The sequence below is a fragment of the Littorina saxatilis genome, linkage group LG3 (genome assembly GCF_037325665.1).
Source record: "Littorina saxatilis isolate snail1 linkage group LG3, US_GU_Lsax_2.0, whole genome shotgun sequence".
Taxonomy (NCBI): domain Eukaryota; kingdom Metazoa; phylum Mollusca; class Gastropoda; order Littorinimorpha; family Littorinidae; genus Littorina; species Littorina saxatilis.
In genome coordinates, this window is record NC_090247.1 from 65,337,605 (window position 1) to 65,364,671 (window position 27,067).

Here is a 27,067-nt window from a genome sequence, read left to right on the forward strand (position 1 = left end):
AATAAAAATTTTTTTTACAAATATGAAAAACTGTTACAAATTCTATTGATAAAGTCCAAAATATTCTTTAGCAATTTCTTTTTGTTAGTAGCAAACAACTTTTTAAATTTAAGTGCATTAGGTTGGTGGAATAGAGTGTATGGGGGGTTGGGGGACGGGGAGGGGAGGGGGGGGGGGTAGTTTCGGCAAACCAGCAAAACAGCAAACAGATGGCATCGCTCGTCAAAGCACAGAACCATGTGAGAACCATGTGAGGTTCCCCTCACTTTCCCTAAATGTGACAGCCCTCTTCAAGGACCTTGAAATAATCTAATAACTCTATATAGAAAGCAGAGAAAATAGAAAAGAAAAAAAAACCAGGAATTAAAATAAACACCTGCACCCCTTGACTTAATTGTCATCCATCGTCAAACCACAGCGTGAGCGCAATAGACCCAACCAACACCAGAAAGTCTACTTTGATATCAACGCCTCCTGTCACAGCCGCTTCGTAGTGTTAGAAAAACTAAAACATTAATGAAGGGGGGGGGGGCGGGGTGGGGGGGGGGGGGGGTAAATAAGAACTTACCTGGCTTCATGTGCAATCCATCGCCAAATGACAGCGCCACTGACTTAATTGGCTTCTATTAAAAAGTCGTACTTGGTGTTTGCGCCCGATGTAATGGCCTCTAACGGGACAAGTTAGAAATGAAGGGTACAAGCAAATTCAGAACGAGAAAAACATGTACCCTCTTTCACATGCCATCCATCGTCAAACCAGAGCGCCATGGACCTGGCTTCCACAACAAAGTCCACCTTGATGTCAAGTCAAGTCAAGTTTTTATTGTTCATTACCCAGGGGCATTATAAACAATATTCGCAAATTCAAAAATGCACAAAGTACCAAGTGATCAAAAAAGAAAAAAAGAAAACAAAAAGAAAAATAGAGGATAAGAAAAGAAAAAATGAAATAAATATTTGGAAAACAAAAGTACACAAACAGTGAACACAAAATATTATAGTACAGAAAATGCAAACACACACACACACACATTGATTCCTGGCAATGGGGGACACAAAACGAAAATACGGTTAACAAATCCCAGCACTATGAAAAATTGCTACTAATTAATTTTATAAATTCCAAGAGTTTCGTCAACAATTTCGTATTTCTTGATACAAACAGTTTTTTGTATTTAAGTGAATTTGGTTTTTTCCAGTAGAATGGTGGAATAAGTTCTGCTCTTTTTTCATTGAAAAAGTCACAAACAAACAAATAATGATACTCATCTCCTATATCTTCTGATGTACATTTTCTGCAAATGCGATTCGCTCTAGGTATATTAAGGTATCTTTCTTTCTGTACTGGCAGGTTGTTATTTGTAGTTCTAAATTTCATGAGTGTAACGACTTTTTGGAACGTCAAGGATTTAATGTAGTCTTCACACACAAAACTATCTTTAAACATTCTATAATTACAAAAAATGTCTTTTGTATCCATTTCTGAGAACCAATTGTGAATATACTGGTCATATAAACACCGCTTTACTTTTTCTTTAAACCAAGTAGATGTATATTGAGAAACAAATTCTTGTTGTATCCAAAGCCCAGAAAGACCTATATCACTTAACGTTTTTTCTATGCATGACAGATAATCAGAAGTAAACATCTTTTGCGAATATAGTCTATAGGTAAATCTGTAAGCAACACTTGAAAATTTGTTTTTGTTAACTGGGTCAATTAGTTTATACCAATAACAGAGCATTCTACATTTCATATTGACATCTAAGGGATATTTTCCAAGTTCGCCAAAAACCATTGCATTAGGGGTGGATTTTCTTAGTTTGAAAACTATCTTATAAAAACGCAACTGAAGCTTCGTAGCTAAATCGCAAGAACCTGAACCCCAAATTTCACAGCCATATAGTAAAATCGGAACAATCATTTTGTCAAATAGATCAATCTGTATATCCACGGGCAATGAGAGTTGTCTACATGTGCGCCCCCTGTCGGTACGGTGTAGCGTTTGAACCACGCCAGCTGGAGCTTGGGGACCGGGACTGTGTTGTTGTGCCATGCGATGTACACCTGCGTCACCTAGCAACGACCAATTCCCTTTTAGCAACACTTGACAATAAAGTTGAGGTAGTGAATTGAAAGTAATTTTTGGATTGCAAGTTGTACTGGGGCAAATCGGATTAGTTCTCTTGTCATTATTTCCTTGTGTCTTTTTGTTTGTTTGTTTGTTTACTTTGTTTGTTGTTTTGCTTGTTTGTTTGTTTGTTTGTTAGTTTGATTTATTTGTTTATTTGCTTATTTGTTTGTTTATTTTGTTGTGTGTTTGTTTGTTCGTGTACAAAAGCGTAGTCTTCTATATGTTGTATTTATCGCGAGCTCTGCCCTAACAGTTTCTGTTCCTTAACCCACCCCCGCTCCTCCCCAATCGACCCACCCCGTAAAAAGATGTAAGAAGCATACAAGGGTAGATCGACACAACGAAAGTTGTACCTCGTCAGCTTCGAATGTTCCCGTATTTCTAATCCAGAAAGAACCGGTCAGTGGTTGTCCGGCCCTGACAGTGGTGGTGTGGACAGAGGCTGTGTACTCAAACGTGGTGTAGGACAGTCCGTAGCCAAACGGGTAAAGGGGGTCTCCTTCAAAGTAGCGGTACGTCCTGCCCTTCATCGAGTAGTTCACCATTGGTGGAATCTGAAACACGAAAGAGCAAAATCAACTGAAACAGGATGTTATAATTCACAGAAAAAGCAAGATGTGTACGCCACATTTTTAACAAAATGCTGAGGATGACACATGAAACTGGTATTTATTTTTACCTGTTCGATTTGACTTTAGTGAAAAATACATTGCTTTGTTTTCAATAATGTTTCAATAACAGTTGACAATTTTCGGCTGAACTCTTACATTACACTAATGCTCACTTGTGACGCAAGCAGTGGCCATGTAAATGGCAGTCTCCCAGCAGGCACCGCGCCCCTGACGTCATTAAGGAGGACGTGACGTAACGCGTCACCAGTTGCCTGAGCAGGAAAGAAACATTCCATTATGGCGGACACACGTGGATCCTGGTCAGCAAAGGAGATGTTGACAGGACCGGCGTTGAACAGCAGTAGTACAATGGGCGTGTCGGAAGGAGCTGAGTATAAGAAATGTATTGACATTGTCATGTGTGTACTTAGTAGAATGTACATAATTATATGCCTAGGTGTCTACATTCACAGATGCTAACATATTCTTCTTCACGTCAGTTGATTACTCTAAGCTTTCCGGTTTGATATACTGATATTAACGTGGGATAGAAACGTAATGAATAATGAATGTGCACATCTGTATTAATCATCTGCCTTATGTACACAGTAGCGAGAATATAGTTGTAAAACAAAGACCATGCAGACATTTAATTTTCCACTCACTGTTGCTGATGACGTCCTGTAAAAGGGTTTTCTGATGTCCTGGCAGTTCCGTGTCTGGTCTGTCCTGACCTTCTGCTTCTACGGCTTGACCTTCAAGAGGTAATAACAGTGTCAGATACGCGCACTATCACGCATACCTGCACCCGACACTCCCAAGCACGCACAGTACCCCCCCCCCCCTCTCACACACACACACACACACACACACACACACACACACACACACACACACACACACACACTGATCGCTTCTGTTAATAATACTACGTGGAAAAAAATAATGGTGACTCACACTTAGATCAGCAACAATAACAATAATATCCGCAGCAGCAATCGCGATTTTATCAGGTGAGTCGTTATAGAAAAAGAAATATGTTAAACAAATACGAAAACAACATTGTCAAAGAAAAATATTTAACAGTTATAAAAACCAGTCTCACCAGTTCCCAAGACGACAAAGTTGATGTATGTGCCAGACACAGCGCGTCTTACTGCTGAAGAGTTGTAAGTTTTGCAGACAGTATCGTCGCAGCCAGAAGCATATTGTACCTTCGAAGCCAGTGGAGTCAGGCCTTCCAGTGGAGATATCATATACTTCCATGTCGGAACAGCGGAATAGGTGCCCAGCAACTGCTGTTCATTGTTGGCCATTGGTCCAACTACCTTCATGACACAGGAGTAACGACGAACATACACAAATCAAAGAGTTGTTGTTATTTTCTGATTTGAACTTCGGATAAGGCGCTATATAAATAAAGAGAATAATAAAAAATAAAAATAAAAATTTGATTTTGACATCTCGTTCCCGAAAAGGTCCGACTTGTTCCACATATTATGGGTCCAGTTCACGTTGTTGTGTTAATTTGTAAAACTTTACTGTCAATCGCTTGTCTCTTATGTCAGCTAAATCTATACATTTATCCTTGAATGTGCCTAATTGAGATATATGGTCTGGATGTTTAGCTTAAATGGCATTAACATGTTGTATTTATTCTGCAAAAACATGCATTTCTCTCGGGCTAGGTTTAACTGATCTTATATTCGGGATAAAATTCCTTTGCAGTTCTAAAATTGAAAAAGGAGAAGCTCAACCCTTCATTTAACGAATATACACATATTATTTGGCACTGACCCCAATCGTTCCAGTCTTATGTAGAGGCAGAACCCCGTTGTTCTTAAGCAGGACGAAGGTCTGCATGGCTGCCTCCAATGTCAATGCTCTATGCTCCGCAGTCTCCACGTCCGCTAAGCTCAGTTTGCTGTAGGGGTTCATTTCCGGTGGGTCAAACTCGCCCAGCCTCATTCTGGTGTAAAACAGCGGTTTGACCATCTCACGGACTTTAGCTTCCGTCAACTTATTTTGTTTGATTGCCTCCACTGCAAAACAGTCATTATACTTTAAAACCTCAGAGATGGAAAACGAGAAGAAAGAGTGTGTTTTGAGTAATCTGTTATGTTATATGAAGTCTTATATCGCGCGCGTATCTCCAGACTCGGACTCAAGGTGCATGGACCTATTTATGCCGTGTGAGATGGAATTGTTTACACAATACATCACGCATTCACATCGACCAGCAGATCGCAGCCATTTCGGCGCATATCCTACTTTTCACGGCCTATTATTCCAAGTCACACGGGTATTTTGGTGGACATTTTGTATCTATGCCTATACAATTTTGCCAGGAAAGACCCTTTTGTCAATCGTGGGATCTTTAACGTGCACACCCCAATGTAGTGTACACGAAGGGACCTCGGTTTTTCGTCTCATCCGAAAGACGAGCACTTGAACCCACCACCTAGGTTAGGAAAGGGGGGGAGAAAATTGCTAACGCCCTGACCCAGGGTCGAACTCGCAACCGCTCGCTTCCGAGTCTGTTGGCTGGTTGGTTGGTTTGGTCCAAGAATACTTTGATGACTGGAAGGACAGACGGATCAATTGACCAAGTGGGTGTAGTTTGTGAGTAAACGAATAAGTGAGTGAGTGGTTAAGTAAGCGCGAGATTTAGGCAGACTGATTTGAAATGTTTTGTGTGTGTGTGTGTGTGTGTGTGTGTGTGTGTGTGTGTGTGTGTGTGTGTGTGTGTGTGTGTGTGTGTGTGTGTGTGTGTGTGATTTCTAATATTAAACAACTAATATACTTAAGCTAATTAAAATGTGCAAAGGTTGCCTTTTAACGCTTTTTTAATTACTGTCATTACACATTGTAACCTGCGTGTGCGTAAGTAAATCTTAATCCAGTTCAGAACACGAACCAATTCCATTAATACTTTTATGGAAAACATTACTCATTATCATCTCATATACATAGAAAAAAATCATGCGTGGACAATAAATGACCTACACATGTACAAGTAGACAGGTCCAAAGTCACTGTCTCCCGGCAGTTCCAGGTTGCAGCCAGCGTTGACACAGGCAGCCACGGTGTCCGTTGTGGTGTTAAACACGTGACGTCCGTTGATGATGTCCAGCGCCCCTCCATCGCTGACCACGTAGCCCCTGAAGCCCCATTCCGTTCGTAGAATGTCAGTCAGAAGTGTTTCGTCAGCACAAGCTGGTACACCGTTGATTCTGGAATTCAAACAAGTGTTCAGGACATTTTACAAATGGTACCTTCCACAGGCACTGGTCACGGGCCCCGATATCAAAGTAAAAATTAATAAACTGTAGGAGAGACGACCGTCCATCACCCTAACCAAGCGACATCCAAGACATAAGCCCCGCCCACCTCGTGTCGAGTGCCTGTGGTACCTTCCTCCCCGTGTAAAACATCATGTAAACCACTTCAGATTTGTCTCAACTTTTTTTTTATCAATACAGTAATACTGAACATTTGACATATCTCAATAAGCGATGTACGTTTTATTTATACATAGCCTACACTTTTCGATTCAATACAGAAAGAGGTCAGGCATTACATATTTTTGTGTCGATTAATGTGCTAGTCTGGACAGACGCGAGATCATTTGCAGGTGGCTCATACAGGAAATAAGGTTATGTTAAGGGTCTTATCACGCAGTGCAATCGGAAAGAACGATTGCAGTAACTTCAGTACAGGGAGCACAGAGAATGTAACAATCGTACTTATTGTAGCTACACATAAGGCTGTACGTTCCTGCTTCCACGCATCTTCTGAAGGCAGGTAGAAATGTCGTTCGCCAATCTCTCTCCGATACCTGCCACAATCAGGGGCACAAAAAAGCATAAATAATACAACTGCGAACACAAAGTAAAAGAAACGGAAGAAACACGAATGGACGAGCCAAAGACTCGAATGACACGGGAAACAAAAGAAGAAGAACCAGAGAAAGAAAGAAGAGGGGCACGTTAATCGTTGTGTTTATGATACTTGTTCTTGGGACAGTTGAATAATCGTAACAAGGCTGTTGATAAGCTTGGGGTACAGATTTAGTCAAACAAAATAGCAATACTCGTCAATAGAAAACAAACGACCACACACACACACACACACACACACACAAACACACACGTACACACACACACACACACCCACACACTCACACCCACACACACCCACACACACACACACACACACACACACACATATTGGGTCTTTACCCGTGCATCAAAAAGGAATCTGGACACAGGAATATTCTCGGGGCCAGCGTAGGCATCAAAGTGTTTGCACCCAGCGCTGGCACGGACGTAGCGAGAGTGGTTGCCTTGGAGACCTTGGACGAAGGCCGCAGCGTACTCACCAGACAAGTAAGGGTCTTCTCCGTATGTTTCCTAAATGACAACCGGACAAATACACAGAAATAGATGATATAACAAATACAAAAAAGCGATTCCCACAGAAACAGATAGTTTAATATGTCATGAAAAACATTATAAACCGTAGACTTCCTGTTGTGTTCATTCCTACGAATGTGAATTGTATGTGTGTTTACAAAGAAAATTAAGCATTGTTTAATCCATGTGTGACGAAGACGCTAGTCACACACTGTTGAGCTTCATTGCAATCACTTCCGCAAAATCTTGAGTGTCTGCCTACATACTTATCTAGGTGTAAGTCCTGTTAATCCATCAAACGCAACCAAAACATGTGCACGCCAATCGCAATGGCCGGTGTAAGAAGCAAATCTGTTCACAGTGTTCTACGTGTGTTAAAACTAAACCTGATAACGGCATAAACAGATTTGCGGGTGTTAATAAAGTGTCTGAAAATGTACAAAACAAATGCCCTGAAAGTGTTCAGGGTGATCACTTTCTTACGGAACAGTGAATTCCGTGTACACTTTAAGAACACGAGTGCACATACTTGTATACGCGACACTTTCAAACACTCTTTATGCAGTTTTGAACCCACAGTTAGCATGTACAGTGTTCAAAGTGATTTGATTTGAAGTGCAATTTTCTGAACATAATCCTTATGCATATATATTATAGCATTTTTTCACTAAACTCTGCAACTGACCCTCCTGATTTCGACCCCATCGCGGGTCCCTCATGATGTTGATGACAGGGGAGAAGCAGGAGAGACCTGTGTGTTCCTCGTAGTTGTTCTGCTCCACGAAGAACTTGTGATGACCCCGCACCTCTACCCCTGTGGCTTCAGCTACCTTGAAAATCAGGTCTGGGCTGCTCGACAGAAACTCACTTGCCTAAATATAGGATCAAAAATCGTGAAAGTTATGGGTATGCAGGGCCGGACTAGGCTAAGAGGAGGGGGGGGGGGGGTTGCCAGCGGTGGCCCAGGGGGATGTTTCCTGATGGGTAAGTCATATTCTGAGATAGGAAAATGGTCGCTCCTTACATGAAACGGCATAAAATAAACAATAATAAAAAATGTTTTAAATAAGTGAGGTACATGTTTAGGTTAGGGGGGGGGGGGGGGGGGCGAAACACCCATAACCCCCCCGGTAGTGCGGCCCTGGTGTGGAACGTTGAATTTCGATGTAATTTACCAATGATGAGGATATTCATATGGCGCAAATCCTAAAACAGTTCTAAGCGCCTCATAGAAACATATATAAATAATTTATTCCGTACACAATTCCAAATCATAAATAATACACATCAAAAAAATGTTATACACTTTACAAAATGTTAACCCACATGCTTCCAAGTCAAATAATCATACACATCGAAATTGTACTTGTTAATGTTACGTGTCCTCTTGAATAAACTAATGATTCATTTTTATAGTCTGGATATCAGAGCAGAGCATTAGCAGTCTATCTTTAGCGGATGTTGGTTTGTATATATAATATATCACAGCTAGGGTTAGAAGTCTGTAGCCTTCAATCGCTAATCGACTGAAATCATCAGGCGAGTTGGGTGCATTCACATGTTGGCTGTGCACTTTGTTCCAAGAATGTCCAAATAATGAATATTGCACAAAGCCATGCACATTTTGAAGAGTCTTTAATTTACCTGAACATCCCAAAAATAAATTAATAGTGCACAAAGCCATACTAACTCGGAAGAGTCTCTAATTTACCTAAACATAAATATTGCACAACAAAGTTTGAAGAGTCTTTTATTTAACATCATGATACATATTGCACAAAGCCAGTCAACGTTGGAAGAATCTTTAATTTACCTGAACATCATGAAACATATTGCACAAAGGCCAACCAAACTTGGAAGGGCCTTTAATTTACTTGAGCATCGTAAACATAATAACTGCAAATGACCACATTAACTGGGCAGAGTGTTTGATTTACCTGAAGGCGGCGGCCAGACCCAAAGCCTGGGGATAACTCGTGCCGTGTGCTCCCGGAGCAGAGGACCCCCTGAGGCATTCTGTTGACCATTGGTACTGACCGATACCAAGCCTGGCTATCGCTTTGGCTGGACCCTCTGTTCACAGAAGAATCAAGTTTTTTGAATGGAATCAGCGTTAGCCTACACCTTTGGGGTGTAATGGTCGCGCAGGTAAGGAAATAGACAGACAGACAGACAGACAGACAGACAGACATACATACATACATACATACAAGCACGCACGCTTGCACGTACACACAAACACACACACAATTGCACTTTAAAAAGCACTTCGGATGAAACTGCGCAAGGTTCCTCGTCACTGTACACTAATTGAATCAAACTGACCCACTGGGTTGTTTTCCAAATGGCAGCTGATAGTTAAATACGCACACACAAACACAAATCACACAAGCAAAGAGAGAAACATCTGTCTGGACGTCCCAGTCGAATGGCGTACACACATAGAACATATTTCTTACTGTTTCCCCCGGATCTTCCTTTCGCCATCTGGTCCTGTATCTCCTCCAGGGTCAGTCTGTTGACCAGGTCAGCAACACGATCTTCCCACGGGAGGGACACATTACGGAACGGAAAGTTAACCATCGTCACGGCGCGTTTTGTGTGCTTTTTGATAGTTTCTTCCGCTTGTGAGCATCCCGTCAACGTACACAGAATACATGTCAAAAGTAAGCACTGTAAAGAACAGTGTAAACACGTCATTTTTTTGTGCTAATTTTGAAGATGTCTCAGGATAGAGATGCTCCAACTTCTTGAAATCACCACATAACTCACAATGTTCTCATCTTATACGCCACGAGGCAAAGATATTTGCAGATGCTGTGTTACCTGTCTTAATGAGATCTATAGAAATGCTGATGAGCAGTGAGAATCAAACTATGCAAACTTCACCAAGCTAAACATCTATCTTTTTCAGTAAAAATGTACGCTTCACCCCCCAAAAAGTGTACCAAGATGTTCTTATTGTTTTTAAGATGCGTTGATGTATGTACCGATAAGTTTGATAAGGAAACCGGTGCTAAAACAATCGGCCTACTGATCTCGACACATGTAGCCCGTTAAAAAAATGACACCCCCACTCCCCACCCAGCTCCATACTCGCACACGCTTCAAGTAGGTCAAGGTGTATGTGAACATTGGCTACCGGTGCATCGAGAGAAAACAGGTCATGTTGTATATGTCCGCTCTTTAACCTAACCGGGTCTGAGTTATGTGGTAAATGCGTACGTGTCTGGCTGATAAGATTGTATTGGAACACTTTCTTTCTTTCTTTATTTGGTGTTTAACGTCGTTTTCATATTGGAACACAATAAATGGCATCACTTTACGTGTTTCTTTCTGTATTTTTTAAAAACCTTATTATTTTTGATGTTCTTGTGCATTTTTATATGCTGTAGATTGTTTGCTGTTGGTGTTGATTAACCGTTTGTTTGTTTGTTTGCTGCAAGAGGGGGAGGGGGGGCGCGGGACGGGGGGGGGGGGGGGGGGGGCGGGGTTTTTTGTTTTGGGTAGTAGTTACAGCAACTATGATTAGGATTTTTTTCAAATCAGTAGCATTTCATAATGAAACGTTCACAAAGCACTGACACGGACAAACAATGCGTTTCATCCGCTTCTCATTTGTAACAAGTAAGGATAAACGGAATTCGTGGCAATAGGGACTCAGTTTCCTTTAATGTGAAAATATTTGAAGAACAAAACACATACCCACATTGTATTTTTCAGAAGTGCTCGAAGTATATTGAGCTGTTAATCGAAAGGAACACACCGATAACATTATTGATAATTACAGCCCACTTACTTTAACATGCTCTTATTTCCACGATTCCTAATAATGACAGCTAGCTCACTTACAGGGTGACCCAAAAAAAGGAGTACCCAAACAAAACGTCATAAATTGAACAAAAATAAAGCAATCTTCATAAAATGTATTTACACACACAAGTAGCCTCTGCATGATTTGCACAGACAATTTTAGCGTTCTAGCTTGTCTTTCAGGAAAGTTATGCTCATTCTACAGAACATGCTCCAAATGGCCTCCGCGCCGATTCAGGCAAACTTGAACTCGCCGCGCAAAGTTATCAATCACCCGCACACACTCCTGTTGCGAGATTCCGCGAATGGTTGTTGTGATGGCTCGCTTGAGTTCTGCGATTGTCTGTGGGTTGTTCCTGTAGACGTTGTCTTTCAGGAACCCCCAAAGATAGAAATCTGGGGGATTTAAATCCGGGGGAGGCCATTTGGAGCATGTTCTGTAGAATGAGCATAACTTTCCTGAAAGACAAGCTAGAACGCTAACATTTTCTGTTGAAATCATACAGAGGCTACTTGTGTGTGTAAATAAATTTTATGAAGATTGCTTTATTTTTGTTCAATTTATGACGTTTTGTTTGGGTACTCTTTATTTTGGGTCACCCTGTACTTTAACATAATCAAATTTGCACGATTCTAATGCACATTATATTCTAGTATTTTCCCAGATATGTTGACTCAGTAAGGCTAAAAGAAACATTGAGGATATTGCTGGGAACTGCTTTCGCCTGGAAAGGTTGCTGGCCGCCAGCGAACACATCAATGATACCTGAAACACAATTACAGACTGTGCAGCGAACGCATCAATAATACCTGCGACATAATGACAGACTGTGCAATCTGGCTGAAATGCTCCAATGGAACAAATTGAGAAGTATACATTCATGAGTAGCAACCTGGCCAACCTGCAGCACTTTTCAGAACCTTAAAAAGTTGATATAAAATGAAAAGTGTGCAACATGCCATTTAAACAATATTAGGCTTACATTTCAGTACGACGTTCTCTGAAACATGTCTACCCCGACCCTTATCCAAACTCTCTCTCTCTCTGTCACGCTCTCTCTCTCTCTCTCTCTCTGTCTGTCTGTCTCTCTCTCTCTGTCACGCTCTCTCTCTCTCTCTCTCTCTGTCTGTCTGTCTCTCTCTGTCTCTCCGTGTGTCTCTCTCTGTGTGTGTCTCTCTCTGTATCTCTCTCTCTCTCTCCCCCTCTCTCTCTCTCTGTCTGTCCGTCTGTCTCTCTCTTTCTCTCTCTCTCTCTCACTCTCTCTCTGTCTGTCTGTCTCTCTGTCTCTCTGTCTCCCTCTCTCTCTCTCTCTCTCTCTCTCTCTCTCTCTCTCTCTCTCTCTCTCTCTCTCTCTCTCTCTCTCTCTCTCTCAAAAATCTGATCCAATTTCCCAGATTACGCCAAACAGACCATTCTAAGCCGACGTCAATGTGTCCATGCACCAGTGAAAATGAACACACCATGGCGACGTTTTAGAAAAAGCAATCGTTTGAGGTCGGCAGTTGGACAAAATCATTTCAAATTTGAGACTCCAAGGATTGACTTAAACTTCCGAAAATTAGCACAAAATGTGTTGCACATTCGGTGAAAAAGCCGATGACTGTAAATCCTAGTAACATCCATGTTAGAATTTATTTCCACCTGCACTGAAACAATGAAATGCTTCCTTATGACACCGAGTGTGGCCATTCCTATCAAAGAACAAGAAGAGCAAACGCTCGATCGAGTCACTTTCGCAGTTCTGAATATTATATGAGGCATCAGATGGACAGGAAGAAATTGCTATTCACAACACAATGAGTCACGTTCACATAAAATTTGAGCCCGGTCACTTTTATAGTTTCCGAGAAAAGCCCAACGTTAAGTTGTGTGTTGCCGAACAGAAAAGGCTAGTTATCTCCCTTGTTTTTCTGATAACGTTCGTAAAAGGCTACAGATGTAAATACTTTGATGTAAAGAATAATCCTACAAAGTTTCAATCACATCCGATGAACTTTGTCAAAGATATAAAATGTCTAATTTTTCCTTTGACGCTGACCTGTGACCTTGAAAAAGGTCAAAGGTCAACGAAACCATCGTTAAAGTGTAGAGGTCATTGGAGGTCACGACTAAACAAAATATGAGCCCGATCGCTTTGATAGTTTCCGAGAAAAGTTTGTCAAAGATATAAAATGTCTAATTTTTCCTTTGACGCTGACCTGTGACCTTGAAAAAGGTCAAAGGTCAACGAAACCATCGTTAAAGTGTAGAGGTCATTGGAGGTCACGACTAAACAAAATATGAGCCCGATCGCTTTGATAGTTTCCGAGAAAAGTCCAACGTTAAGGTGGTGTCTACGGACGGCCGGCCGGCCGGCCGGACGGCCGGCCGGACAGACTAACACTGACCGATTACATAGAGTCACTTTTTCTCAAGTGACTCAAAAACCCCACCTGACCTTGCAAGCAACAGAACAGACAGTAAAGCAGCGAAACTGTCCACTTAACACTGTAAAGTGTATTTATCGAATCGTATTTAAGTGTAGGCATTTGCGTTGTAAAAACATGGTATTACATTTTCTTGTATTGAATTAATTGTATAGTATGGTGTTGTCTAGACTACGTGACTCATTGCGCCAACCATCCTGATAATACACTGCCATATTGTTTTGTGTAATAGTGTATTACAGAGCATTGCATTGTGCAGTGTTGTATTGCATAATATTGTCTGGTACTGTATGGTATTGCATTGTATCTAGTGCATTGTTCTATACAGCATCATATTGCATATTATTGTCTAATATTGCATGCTATTGTTATGTATTGCACAATACTGTATGACGTATGTATTGTATACCTGGCTTAATGAGCCACCCGTCCTGCTGATACCACACTGCCAGGGACATGGCGTCAATGACAAAGTCCACCCGCACCCAGTTTGTGCCCGGCGGCACCGTTACACGGCTGAACCACACCAGCTGCAGTTTGGGAGCATAGGCTGGTCGTTGTCTCCTGCTAACGTAGATCTGCACCACCTGTATACACAACAACAACACGAATTTCATGTAAATTTAATTAAGCCACCTGCGTACACATAAACACACACACACACACACACACAGATACACAGACACAGACAGACACACAGACACACAGACACACAGACACACAGACACACACACGCATTTAAAATAGTTAGATGTCTGAATCACAGCACTCCAGCTGACGTTTTAGAGCATTAGATGGTAGTTGTCTTCATGCTGATTAAATCTCAACCACATGCATGCAAGTTTTCAGTAAGAGGAACACAAAGAAAGGATAGGGAAAGATGACCTTGACACGTCGTTACCAATGTTTCAGGCTTCGGTATCAAAGAGAAAGTCGTAGGACAGGTTGACTTCTACCGTGTCTAGATCTGAGATCAGTCCAGAAAGTGCACAGTTTGAGATCTCTTTTTAAATTCGTGCGTATTTGTTTCACAACGTGGGGACGTGAGAGGAGCGGATGACACGAAATACTGTATACACGACACGGTCATCGTTTTGCCTGAAAATCCGTCATTTGCTCAATACTTGCCTAGACCCCAAAAACAAGTTACGTTCATGTCTTCAAAGGCACAGTCCTCTACTTTCAAATATAGAGAATACTACATGGCTTGCTGTGTCGTACCAGATTTACACGAGTTTTTTTTTTAAATATTGATCTGCGAGCGAAAGCGAGCTGTTCACTATTTGAAAAAGCAACGAGTGTAAATCTGGTACGACACAGCAAGCCATGTAGTATTCTGTTTATCCTACATACTGTACTTACGTGTATTTTACTGAAAATGTCTTGCAGACGAGGCAGCTAAATTGAAGACGCTTGTTTTGGAACCTCGATCTCTTCTCGTGCAATCTATTACGTCAAAGCAAAGAAACGTCACTCTGAAAGTGTGGCGTGACCTGTTAGTTCTAAAGATTCATCGAGGGTAATTAGCGAGCGCAATTTTTGTTTCTATGATGACGTTTGTCTCGGTGACTTTGGCATCATAAGCAGTGGAAAAACAGGTCCCTGCCAGACTTGCTTGACATGACCTCATTTACATGATATACACACGTGTGATTTGAACGATTATTATCTCACGGGTGTCTCTCTCACGTAGGTAGGATAAACTTGAATTCGCCATCTCAGATCTGGCCTGGCTTTTACATTAGATCATCCCTCCACTTAGACTCATACCAAAACACAATCAACTACCTTGCAGCTCTTTGCGCCGAGTGGTGATGTTTTAATGAATTGATTTTTGTGGATGCTTGTGGCAATCTGTAAAATAAGTATATCAACAAATCCCATTTTGCACCGGAAGCAATGGAATTGGAGTTTTGACGTTCTCATCCAATGTTCAAGCCTAGGCAGATTAGACATGGTGAACAGACAAGACTCTGTCTTCAAGTTACCTCCTCAGCTTCCATCGTCCCGTTGTTTTGGATGAAGACATATCCTTTCAAAGGCTGACCGGGTGTCTCGTAAAGGACCAGCTCCTCATACACAAACGCGGTGTAGGATAGTCCGTAGCCAAACGGGTAGAGTGGGTCGCCTTCAAAGTAGCGGTACGTTCTGCCCTGCATCGAGTAGTTTACAATTGGAGGCATCTGAAACAAAAACGGTTGATTCCGGTAGACTCTAGATATAACCCCAAGGAAGTGACGGCACATATTAACAAGTCGCGTAAGGCGAAAATACAATATTTAGTCAAGTAGCTGCCATTTTTCAGCAAGACCGTATACTCGTAGCATCGTCAGTCCACCGCTCATGGCAAAGGCAGTGAAATTGACAAGAAGAGCGGGGTAGTAGTTGCGCTAAGAAGGATAGCACGCTTTTCTGTACCTCTCTTTGTTTTAACTTTCTGAGCGTGTTTTTAATCCAAACATATCATATCTATATGTTTTTGGAATCAGGAACCGACAAGGAATAAGATGAAAGTTTTTTTAAATTGATTTGGACAATTTAATTTTGATAATAATTTTTATATATTTAATTTTCAGAGCTTGTTTTTAATCCAAATATAACATATTTATATGTTTTTGGAATCAGCAAATGATGGAGAATAAGATGAACGTAAATTTGGATCGTTTTATAAATTTTTATTTTTTTTTTACAATTTTCAGATTTTTAATGACCAAAGTCATTAATTAATTTTTAAGCCACCAAGCTGAAATGCAATACCGAAGTCCGGGCTTCGTCGAAGATTACTTGACCAAAATTTCAACTAATTTGGTTGAAAAATGAGGGCGTGACAGTGCCGCCTCAACTTTCACGAAAAGCCGGATATGACGTCATCAAAGACATTTATCAAAAAAATGAAAAAATCGTTCGGGGATTTCATACCCAGGAACTCTCATGTCAAATTTCATAAAGATCGGTCCAGTAGTTTAGTCTGAATCGCTCTACACACACACACACACACACACACACACACACACACACACAGACACACGCACATACACCACGACCCTCGTTTCGATTCCCCCTCGATGTTAAAATATTTAGTCAAAACTTGACTAAATATAAAAACGACAGAAAAATTTGACATTTGCTTACACGTTGCTACATTTGCATATTTCCTTGACTTGTTCACAATTAGCTGCCTGTGGTATTGTCTGTTTTTGTCGGATTACCTATCTGAGCCAGGAGTTCAAAGCAAGCGTCGGGCATGGGCCATAGCCTATACACAATTGAAATTCAGAAGACTTAGCACACTTTTAGGGAGCAGGAAAATATCATATTAATGTTTCTGTCATGTTGAACAGACGTGTAAACAGCTCTCTTTTTTAATAATCATCCATATGAATATTGTAATTGTGATGTTTAACATTTACGCTGTTCTGGACAGATTTAAATGGTCCATTCTAACAACCTGGGAGGCTAGAAGAGGCCACGTGTAGGGTAGTCTCCCAGCAGGCACCGCGCCTTTGACGTCATTCAGCAGGACGTGACGTAGTGCTTCCCCAGTGGCCTGGGCCGGAAAGAAACATTCCAAGATGGCGGACACACGTGGATCCTGGTCAGCGAAGGAGATGTTGACAGGTCCGGCGTTGAACAACAGCAAGACGATTGGGATGTTTTCAGCCGCTACAAAATCGAAATAATTAGTAGTGAAGGGGACAAGTTAGGGCATATGTCCACAATCATGTAACTCCAACACGGAAAACGATGTTTGTTTTCACTACTTCGGCATGAGTAGGACACCATCGATTCTACAGCTGAACGTTCCTCTGGCCATAGTATATGTAGTATGGCATTGCAGACAGTGGAAGCGCCTCCTACTTTTTTCAAACCATTTTACACAGCTTATGTTGTTTCAAGGATCTCAAGCAGAGAGAAAAGCTATAATGTTAGATGATTGTCTAAACCATCATATGGCCACAAAGCTGAAGCTAGTTCCCTCCCCCCTATGTCCGTGTGGCAAGAATCAGACAGCAGAGCATATTCTGCAGGCTTGTCCATACCACAGTGCTCTGAGGGACACCACCTGGCCAGAGGAGACAGCGCTACAAAAGAAGCTATACGGCCCCAGAGAGGACTTGGAGAGGACAGCCCGTTTCGCCCTGCAGTCCGGACTGACGATCTAACAGCGAACGACAAGAAGAAGAAGATGATTGTCTACTTTATTTGAATTTTGTTTGCAAAAAGGAGTTATTCACGTTGATCACTTGTTCGTTCGTTGTTTTGTTTTGCTTTTGTTTTGTGTGTGTGTCGTTGTTGTGCCTTGTTTCTCCCTTTGTGCTTGTTCTGTCTTCCCTTTCTACTTCTCTTTCATTCTTTGTTCAAACTCACTGTTTTTGATCACATCCATCAGAAGGGTTTTCTGTTGCCCTGGTAATTCAATGTCTGGCCTGTCGTGACCTTCGGCTTCGACGGCTTGACCTGCAAACATTGTGTAGGCCTCCTTATTGTGTGACGGTAACGTATTGTTTTTGTCAATAACAAACGTTCCAACAACTTACCTTTCTTGGGTATTTTATTCTGAATTTTGGAACGTTGGCAGTTTCCTTGTATTTGGATTGTGTAGACCTTTGTATTCTAGAGATTTTCGCATTGACAGTTTGTTATATATCAATCAATCAATCAATCAATATGATGTTTATATCGCGCGTATTCCGTGGGTACAGTTCTAAGCGCAGGGATCTTTTTTTAATTTTTTTTTTTAATGCAATTTATATCGCGCACATATATTCAAGGCGCAGGGATTTATGACATTAGGTTGGATCATGTATGGAAGCAAGTACGTCAACTGGTTAAGTCTGCATAGGTTCGGGGTTAAGTCTTTACCCCAAGAAGAAAAATCAAATGTAGATGGTACGAATTACAATACGTTAGTACATAATCATACAAGTATGCCAACTGTAGGGAGAAAAAGACACACAGCTTTGCCGGATAAGACCCCCCTAAAGGAGAAACTGTTCGGCAACTTGGTGGACCTTCAGAAGACGGCGGTATCTGTGCGTGCCACATGCAGGGATGGAAGTCTAAATAGAGCGAACGAGAAGAAGAAGAAGAAGAAGACAATACGTCAGTTGTATGGTATGTAAAACATATGTGACCCTCCACCACGAAATGAGTCGCATGTCACCTCGCGCGGTTCTGCGCTAGGCTTCATATAAGTCCGGGGAGTGTCTTGTAACAGAGTGAGGGTCACCCTAGTCACAGGCTTATAACTCAAACAGTTTTTGCTCTTTTCTAAAACAGTTTTCACCACTGGATAGAGCATAAAAAACTCTTTATGAAAATGTAAAAATATGAAAATCATGCAAAGGTGACATGCGACTCATTCCGTGGTGGAGGGTCACATATGGTGTGGCGTCCTGGTACAGTTTTGTGTTAATGCTGCAACCAAAGATTATCTTGTACATCGCCCTTTCCTTCAAAGTTCCATAATAACCTCCCCCCCCCCCCCCCCCCCCCCCCCCCCCACCTCCTAAGAGACACGAACAAAACTCTTGCACATTAGAAACACATCATTAAAACGTATTTGTCTTCAAAAACATCTTCCTAGTGTCCACACAGACGACCTTTAATAGATACGTACCAGTTCCCAAGACAACGAAGTTGATATCACTTCCAGAGATGGCCGCTTTCACAGCAGACGAGTTGTACGAGCGGCAGTTGGTGTCATCACAACCAGGCGCGAACTGTGTTTTGTTGGCGATGCCAGACAGCCCGTCAAGCGGTGTGGATATATCTTCTGCCGGTGTGTTTGGGGCGTAGTCTCCGAACAGTTGGGATGCATTGTTGGCCATTGGGCCTACCACCTGGAATGTGCATTAGCCTCTGTACAAACGCACCCACGCAAGCACGCACGCACGCATGCACGCGCACGCGCACACACACACACACTCACACACACGCACACACACACGCGCGCGCAGGCACGCACGCACGCACACACTAACACACACACGCACATACACACAGACACAGACACAGACACAGACACACACACACACACACACACACACACACACGCGCACACACACATTCCTCTGTTTTCTGTGTTGCTTCTTGTATTTGCAAGCTTGGTCACTTTTGGAGTTGCGACATTTCAAGAACATTATGTCCGAGTAGAACTGAATTATCTACGAACTTGACCACTTTAATAGCAAACATTAATTATACGCCGATAACCTGTGAACCTGTAGGTATGAATGACTGTGTGAGTAAACATTTACAAGTATCTGTCAAAATCATTTATGAAATTCGAATAGCTACAAAAAACAATGCCCACGAAAAATTTCAATCTTACTGCAATTGTTCCAACATTCCTCAGTGGCAGAACACCGTTGTTCTTGAGCAGGACGAAGGATTTCATGGCTGCCTCCACAGCGAGGGCCTTGTGTTCAGGTGTCTCCACGTCCGCCGAGCTCAGTTTGCTGTAGGGGTTCATTTCCGGTGGGTCAAACTCGCCCAGCCTCATTCTGGTGTAGAACAGTGGCGACACCCTCTCGCGGACTGTCGCTTCAGATACTTTGTTTTGGTGGATGGCTTCCACTGAAACGATACAAGTTAGAAAAACTAGAAAATAAAATACACAAACAAATAAATAAAATAGTGCCTTTGACTCTCTGGCAAGTTTGTGTAAAACAATCAAACATTCCAAAAGTAATTATAATTTACGACGCAATGAGTAAAATCAAAAAACAAGAAAGGTAGGTGGGTTGTTTTTATCCGGCTGCCACGAAGCCGCCAGGCGGGAGAAAAAATCAGCCAGATAATTTTTCGTTATTAATAGTTTGTCTGTGCACTTAACAGACCGTTGGGTCGTTATATTTGTGAATGTATTGTTTTGTCAATAACAAACGTTCCAACAACCTACCTTTCTTGTTATTTGACTCTGCATTTTGGAACGTTGGCAGTCTTTTTGTTTTTGGATTTGACACAATGAACAAAACAGCATGCAGTCTAACAGAACTGCATGCAGTCTTCTTCGTTAGCTATCATGCTTTCCCTTGCGAGGGTTTCAGGCAGGCGTGAGGATAGGTACTGCTGAAGATTTTGATACTAGTTTTTAGAGAGAGAAAGAGACACAAAGAGACAGAAACAGACAGTGAGACAGACACAGAGAGAAAGACGACAGAGGGGGAGCCAGACTGACCAAGATAGAGACAAACATAGACATAGACAGACAGACATACAGGCGCATAGTGCTTTTAGTTATGCGCTATAGAAATCTCCTTAATAATAATAAAGAGACAGACTCCTCTCCTCGTTCGACTCCGCGACAGACAACGAGAGACCGAGAGAAAGAAAAAACAATAGAAAGAGAAAGAAAAACAAACACACTGTCACACATGCGCACACACAGAACCACGACGCTAAACGCATCAATGAAAACCCACTCACCCAACGACAGATAAACGGGATCAGCATTATAACCCGATAGCTCCAGGTTACAGCCAGCATTGACGCAGGCAGCCACCGTGTCGACGCTGTTGTTGAGGTACTTGTGCTGGCTGATGATGTTCTCTATCGCCCCCTCGTCACTGATCACGTAGCCTTTGAAGCCCCATTCCTTCCGCGTGATGTCGGTCAGCAGCTTCTCGTTGGCGCAAGCTGGTACACCGTTGATTCTAAAAGAACATGCACATCGGCACATACAAGATCCGAGGCTATATCTTTAAGAGTAACGATTGGTTTTGAAGTGAACACGGGTATTACATGGACAAAAACACTGCAGTTTGATGTTGTTTAATTTTTGTTTCTTTTTTTATGAAAGTAAATGAACATAACAACTACTGATTTAATTACGTGCGACAAAAGCTGCAAAAGTTAGTTTGAGTTAGAATGAAAAAAACAGATCTATATGCAATTGGTTCGAAGCCATAGTTTATTCGAGATTGGCTCTATTTTGGGGAGATATATCCTGCTACACTTCACTGCGCCGCGGTCTCTGATCTCATTCAAGGGGCAATACTCCTTGCTACCTATATATATGATCTTACTTTACGTGGTTACTTCCCTGTAGCTGTGACATGCACAGTATCTGGCCAATCCAACACTGGCAATTAAGCTAATATTCATTATGATAACTTACAAAATGGCAGAATCTTAATCAAGTGAGGCAGAGTGCTGTTTAGAGATCAGATAAACAAAGGGAGTAAGCGCTCTAAATGCATACGACATGTGCAATAAAGCAAGTGAGAGTTATTCGGAAACATTCTCCTGGAACCCGAGAAAAAGAAAGTCGCTTGTTCATTTCAATGCTTGTTATCGTCTCAGGTGCCAGGAGAATGGTTCCGAATAACTCTCATTTACTTTATTACACATGTAGAATGCATTTAGAGCGCTTACTTCCCTTTGTTTATCAGATTCCAAAGTAGCAGTTACCTGTTGTAGCTGCACATCAGGCTGTATGACCCGGCCTCCACACACTTCCTGAATGCAGGTAGAAAGGTCATCCTCCAGTCCTCCTCCGACACCTGTTCAGTAACACCACAAGCAAATGCGCTGTTTTTGCAAATCGTCGCTGTAATTCACATACCTCGTGTCTCAAATTGTGAGGTTTTTGAACTAAAACAATAGTTAACTCCCCTATTAATTTGCCCATGTCGTGAGAAAAGCTCGTATCTCCAGCCGCATTTAGACTGCTATTGCACTGTTCTAAAGAAATTATCAACCCATGAATTGAAGTTATATTTGATGCGGTGAATTTTCAAAATAGTTTTTTTAATGTTTTTTTCCTCAAAGTAGCAAACATTGAGATACAATTGATTTGTGAATTACAGCGACGAAATGATGTGTCAATGTCAACAGTAACATTTATAGCGATGATATATTTTTTGTTGTTGCTTTCTCTATCTTTCTTTGGTAACGAACGCTCTTTTCTGTTTTGCTCTTCTCGTATTTGCTAACATCAAACAGGTAATTACACTATTTCGAATTACCACTACATTAGTAGCTAAGCTGTCTTTCTTGTTTGTAAATGTGTGTGTCTGTTTGCTTGCCCGCTTGGTTTTGTTTCAACAAGCACAGAGCATTCCTATTTTTGACAGTTGTAATTGCATGTTTTGTAAATAGAACTTAAATTCTCACCTCAGCATTGAAAGAAAACCTCGAGACGGGGATGTTCTCAGGACCGCCGTGAACGTCAAAGTGTTTACATCCACCGCTGGCACGGACGTAGCGCGTGTCGTTGCCTTGGAGACCTTGGATGAAATTCGTGGCGTAGACACCGGATAAGTAAGGGTCCTCTCCGTATGTTTCCTGGGGCAAATAAAACATAAATGGCTATATGATGTAATCAAGGAAGGGGGGTGGGGGAGGGGGGGGGGGGTATATGGTAACTGTGCGAAAAGAAAAAGCTCTAAATAGTATAAGTGTGGCACAAAGAGCAACAACTTCAACAACAAACAAACAAATAAAAAACAAAACAAAAAAACGTCATGAAATATCAATCAATCAATCAATTAATCAATAACAATACAAAGTAGAAAACATACATATACAAAATAATAACGATAAAAAAAACCTGGAAAAAAATTTAAAAAATGTCAATAAATAAAACATAATAGCATAAAATCAAGTCAATCAATCAGTCAATCAATCAATCAATCAAACAATCAATAAAAATACAAAGTACAAACAAGTAAACAAATACACAATGCAACCATCGACATTAAAACATTTCACACCTGGTTTCTTCCCCATCTGGAGTCCCTCATGATGTTGATGACGGGAGAGAAGCAGGAGGCCCCGGTGTGCATGTCAAAGTCTCCTTGCTTTACCAGGTCGTTGTGCTTGCCTCGAACTTCAACCGCCGCTGCTTCTGCCACTCGGAATATCAACTCTGGGCTGGGACAAGAGACAATGCACGATAGACTTTAACTTATGCAGTCCACCGTGATGTTAAAGTTATGAAAATGGGAAACAAATACATGATGTTCTAATGTTTGTTTTTTAGCATTTCATTTCTTAGCCTTTTCTGTTGAGCACATCGTTCCATCGCGGGTTGACCAGAAAACATTGAAATAAATATGTTCTGATGATTGATTTATGGAATTTAATTTCTTAGACTTTACTGTTGAGCACATTGTTCCATCGCGGGTTGACTAGTGGCAGATTATTTGTGCAAGTTTATGTCCCCAGTTCATGTTTGGTTTTCTTCTTCTGTTTTGCCTAGATACATTGTAGCCGATACAGGCATGGGAATTCCAAAATAGAAAAAAACTCTGAAAATAGGCCGAGGTCCAGGGGCCGCCGAGGCCCCGGCGGGGTACAGGGGCCGAACCTCTTTGGGGGGACCAGGGGGCGGAAGGAAAACGAGCTTTAACAATTTAGACCAATATTTTGATAGTTCTGGTGTAAGCAAATAATGGATTGAGAGACAATATAGTATACATATAATTTAATTTACCTTTTTTTTGCCGCGGACAATTTTTTATTTTTGCTGAAACGTAATTTTCTTTTCGAGGAAATCCGCAATTTCGCAGAAAATTCCCATGCCTGCGATATAACATGTTACTCATACTGCATGGCAAGATGGAAAGAATGGTCTCCAGTGATATGTATCTGGCGTTATATACTTATTGATAATATAAAGAAACATGAATGTTTGTTCCTCCTTGACTTAGATAACGCTTTACCTGAAGGCTGCGGCCAAACCAATGGACTGTGGAAAAGCCGTGGCGTTCCCCGGTGCGTAGCCGTCCCCTCTTAGACATTCGGCCACCCACTGGTACCGTCCTATACCAAGTCGCTCTATTGGATTTGCTGGTCCGCCTAAGAACAGCAAAAACATCAAAAACAAGAAAAAGAAAAATTCTGAAGCATCAAATGTGCTGCGTCTCAAAAGCCAATTGCTTCTATGAGTTACTGATCTGATTGCCTCCATATTCCATGTAGATTTAACCATGTCAGACACGAAAAGTAAGTAAACTAAAAGAAACACTCCCACTTTAGTTATTTTAAAAAGGAAAATGTTCCAAGGCAATTTACGGAGTACGTTCATTGACAATCTGAAACCAAAACCAGCTATGCGACTGTGTTGTAGTGTGGAGAGTCATGCGACGAATCCTGAAAGCTAGTTATTGAAAGAGATTGAACAGGTGAAGGGATGGAGGCGATGGAGGGCCGGGAGGGAGGGGGGGGGGGGAGTAGGGAGTCTGTGGAGTCGGTCTTTACGCGTGTGTCCATCGACAATCGTATTTGTTGCCTGACATATAGCAACTCATTCGTTGTCGTCATTCAGAAGTATTACACTCACTATACTGATGATGTAGACGGAAAGAAAAGAGAAGTTATAGAAACCCTAGTTGTTTTATAGTGTCTATTATATGTGACCCTCCACCACGAAATGAGTCGCATGTCACCTTTGCATGATTTTCATATTGTTACATTTTCCTAAAGAGTTTTTTATGCTCTATCCAGTGGTGAAAACCGTTTTAGAAAAGAGCAAAAACTGTTTGAGTTATAAGCCTGTGACTAAGGTGACCCTCACACTGTTTATACCATACACTCCCCGGACTTGCCTAGCGCAGAACCGCGCGAGGTGACATGCGACTCATTTCGTGGTGGAGGGTCACATATATGAAGTCTTATATCGCGCGCGTATCTCTGGACTCGGACTCAAGGAGCAGGGATCTATTTATGCCGTGTGAGATGGAATTTTTTACACAATACATCACGCATTCACATCGACCAGCAGATCGCAGCCATTTCGGCGTATATCCTACTTTTCACGCCCTATTATTCCAAGTCACACGGGTATTTTGGTGGACATTTTTTATCTATTCCTATACAATTTTGCCAGGAAAGACCCTTTGTCAATCGTGGGATCTTTAACGTGCACACCCCAATGTAGTGTCTGTACTCACTGTTCTTCCCACCACCTCCCTTTGCCATCTGGTCCTGTATCTCCTCCAGGGTCAGTCTATTGACCAGGTCATGCACACGATCCTCCCACGGGAGGGACACGTTGTTGAACGGGTAGTCCGCTGCATCCACTGATTGACCTTGAGGGTCACTGTACGTTCTCTCTCGCGATGCTGTCTCTTCAGACCAAGCAGAATTAGAGAACAGTATAAACAGTAGTATTTTCATCCTCAACAACATGGTGAATATTGCTTTACACTAAAAGTATGTTTGGAAAAAAATGGTTTAATAGAAACGTATAATTCAACTATACTTAAATTGTGTGTCTTTCAAAACTCTCTCCTCATAACTCTCAGACATAAAATAATTCTTCAGAACAAGAGTAAAACCGGTATTACGGTGAATCCTAAACTGAGACTTTAGGCCTACTGCTTTTTTTCAACACGAAATCGTCCCTAAAACAAGCAGATCGAGTCTGCTTTTCAACTAGTCTCGGTCAGAACTGGGTACAGAGGAAAACACACTGATCAGCCGGAAGTACACAGATCATGTGAGAATTGTTTCGCGCACAGAATAGAAGAACGAGAAGGCCTATAGACTGACAAAACAGGTAATTCCTGACGAAGACATGAAAGTAGAGGACGGTGTTTTGTGGATGGCAGACATAGCCTATATTCTTGTTATCTCTAGAAGTGACATATGTATCAGACTTGGTAACCTAAAAAGACAAAGTCGCCTACTCTGCTGTTTTAATATCGGTGGTCTCAAAAATACGTGTATCCGTCTGTTTAGTTCAGTGTCACATGTGTGCGTGCTAATGTCGTTAGTCCCACGTGTTTGCGAGACGAAATTTGGTAACATGTTTAATAGTAAGAAATAGGACGAAAACCAAAACACATTTTGCTCGTGAAGAGATGACATAGAAAGGACACTCACACATGGAAGAAGTAGGTAAGAATAAAAACAAATATAATTCGATCGAATGCCTCTTAGTCAAGTATACTTGCAAACAAAGAGGAGTTGGGGGAGGGGGGGGGGGGGGTGGGGGCGAGGAGTGTGTGGAGGTTGGAGGGGGTGGTTGCGTCTTCACTTGGGAATTTGGTAAGATGACTCGGTGGCAATGTCTTAGCTTAGACGAACACCATTTGGTTACGGAGGAAGGGGGGGTGCCCCCGGACCCTCCTTGCAATCTCTGACTCGCTTTGCGCTCTCTATTTAGGCTACTTTAGAATTCCAATAGAAGCCCCCCCCCCCCCCCCCCCCCCCCCCACCCTTACAAACTAACTGTTCTGCCCCTGGTTTGGGTGGGACTGAGGAGGTACCTAATAGAAAACAACATGATTTTGCCGCTACACACGACGTAGAACTACGATGCTTGCATCCGTTTTTGCTGACTTATACACCCGTAGCACACTGCTACTCTGCCGTGTGCTGACAAAACCGAGTAAGTCCATTTTTTTTCAAAAATGATATTTTTTGTTCATCAAAAAGAAGAAATCAATGCGCATCTTTTGTGTTAATGTCTACTTTTTAGACTGCTTAGATAAGCAGATATGAACAGGTAAGTCCACAACCAACAAGAGGCGAAGCCTTCAAGGCTCACGTAAGAACTAGACAAACAGTAACACAAACTCAATCACTCCGTCACACATACACACCCACACACACAGTAAGCTTAGGTGACACTGTGCAAGAAAGAGAGACACTAGATCTAGATCTGTCTGTCTGCATGTAGCCTACTTACAGGGACAGTCACACGACTGCCAAAT

At 41.8% G+C, this 27,067-nt stretch overlaps 2 protein-coding genes across 2 annotated transcripts; both read right to left on the reverse strand.

The window, feature by feature from the left end:
* Nucleotides 1-878: 878 nt before the first annotated feature.
* On the reverse strand, nt 879-10,397 carry LOC138962998 (uncharacterized). The gene is made up of 12 exons (XM_070334973.1): nt 9,620-10,397; nt 9,098-9,233; nt 7,829-8,009; nt 6,987-7,157; nt 6,492-6,583; nt 5,752-5,978; nt 4,543-4,787; nt 3,851-4,073; nt 3,411-3,500; nt 2,919-3,133; nt 2,488-2,688; nt 879-2,076 (listed from the first exon to the last, which is right to left on the reverse strand). Exons 1-12 carry the CDS (start codon nt 9,858-9,860, stop codon nt 1,921-1,923), a joined length of 2,178 nt encoding a protein of 725 aa, XP_070191074.1. The 5' UTR covers nt 9,861-10,397; the 3' UTR covers nt 879-1,920.
* Nucleotides 10,398-11,574: 1,177 nt separating this feature from the next.
* Nucleotides 11,575-26,213, reverse strand: LOC138962999 (uncharacterized). The gene is made up of 13 exons (XM_070334975.1): nt 25,301-26,213; nt 24,071-24,206; nt 23,120-23,279; nt 22,521-22,691; nt 21,816-21,907; nt 20,832-21,058; nt 19,735-19,979; nt 19,021-19,243; nt 17,769-17,858; nt 16,849-17,063; nt 15,389-15,583; nt 13,810-13,987; nt 11,575-11,739 (listed from the first exon to the last, which is right to left on the reverse strand). Exons 1-13 carry the CDS (start codon nt 25,536-25,538, stop codon nt 11,624-11,626), a joined length of 2,286 nt encoding a protein of 761 aa, XP_070191076.1. The 5' UTR covers nt 25,539-26,213; the 3' UTR covers nt 11,575-11,623.
* Between the last annotated feature and the right edge of the window lie 854 nt (nt 26,214-27,067).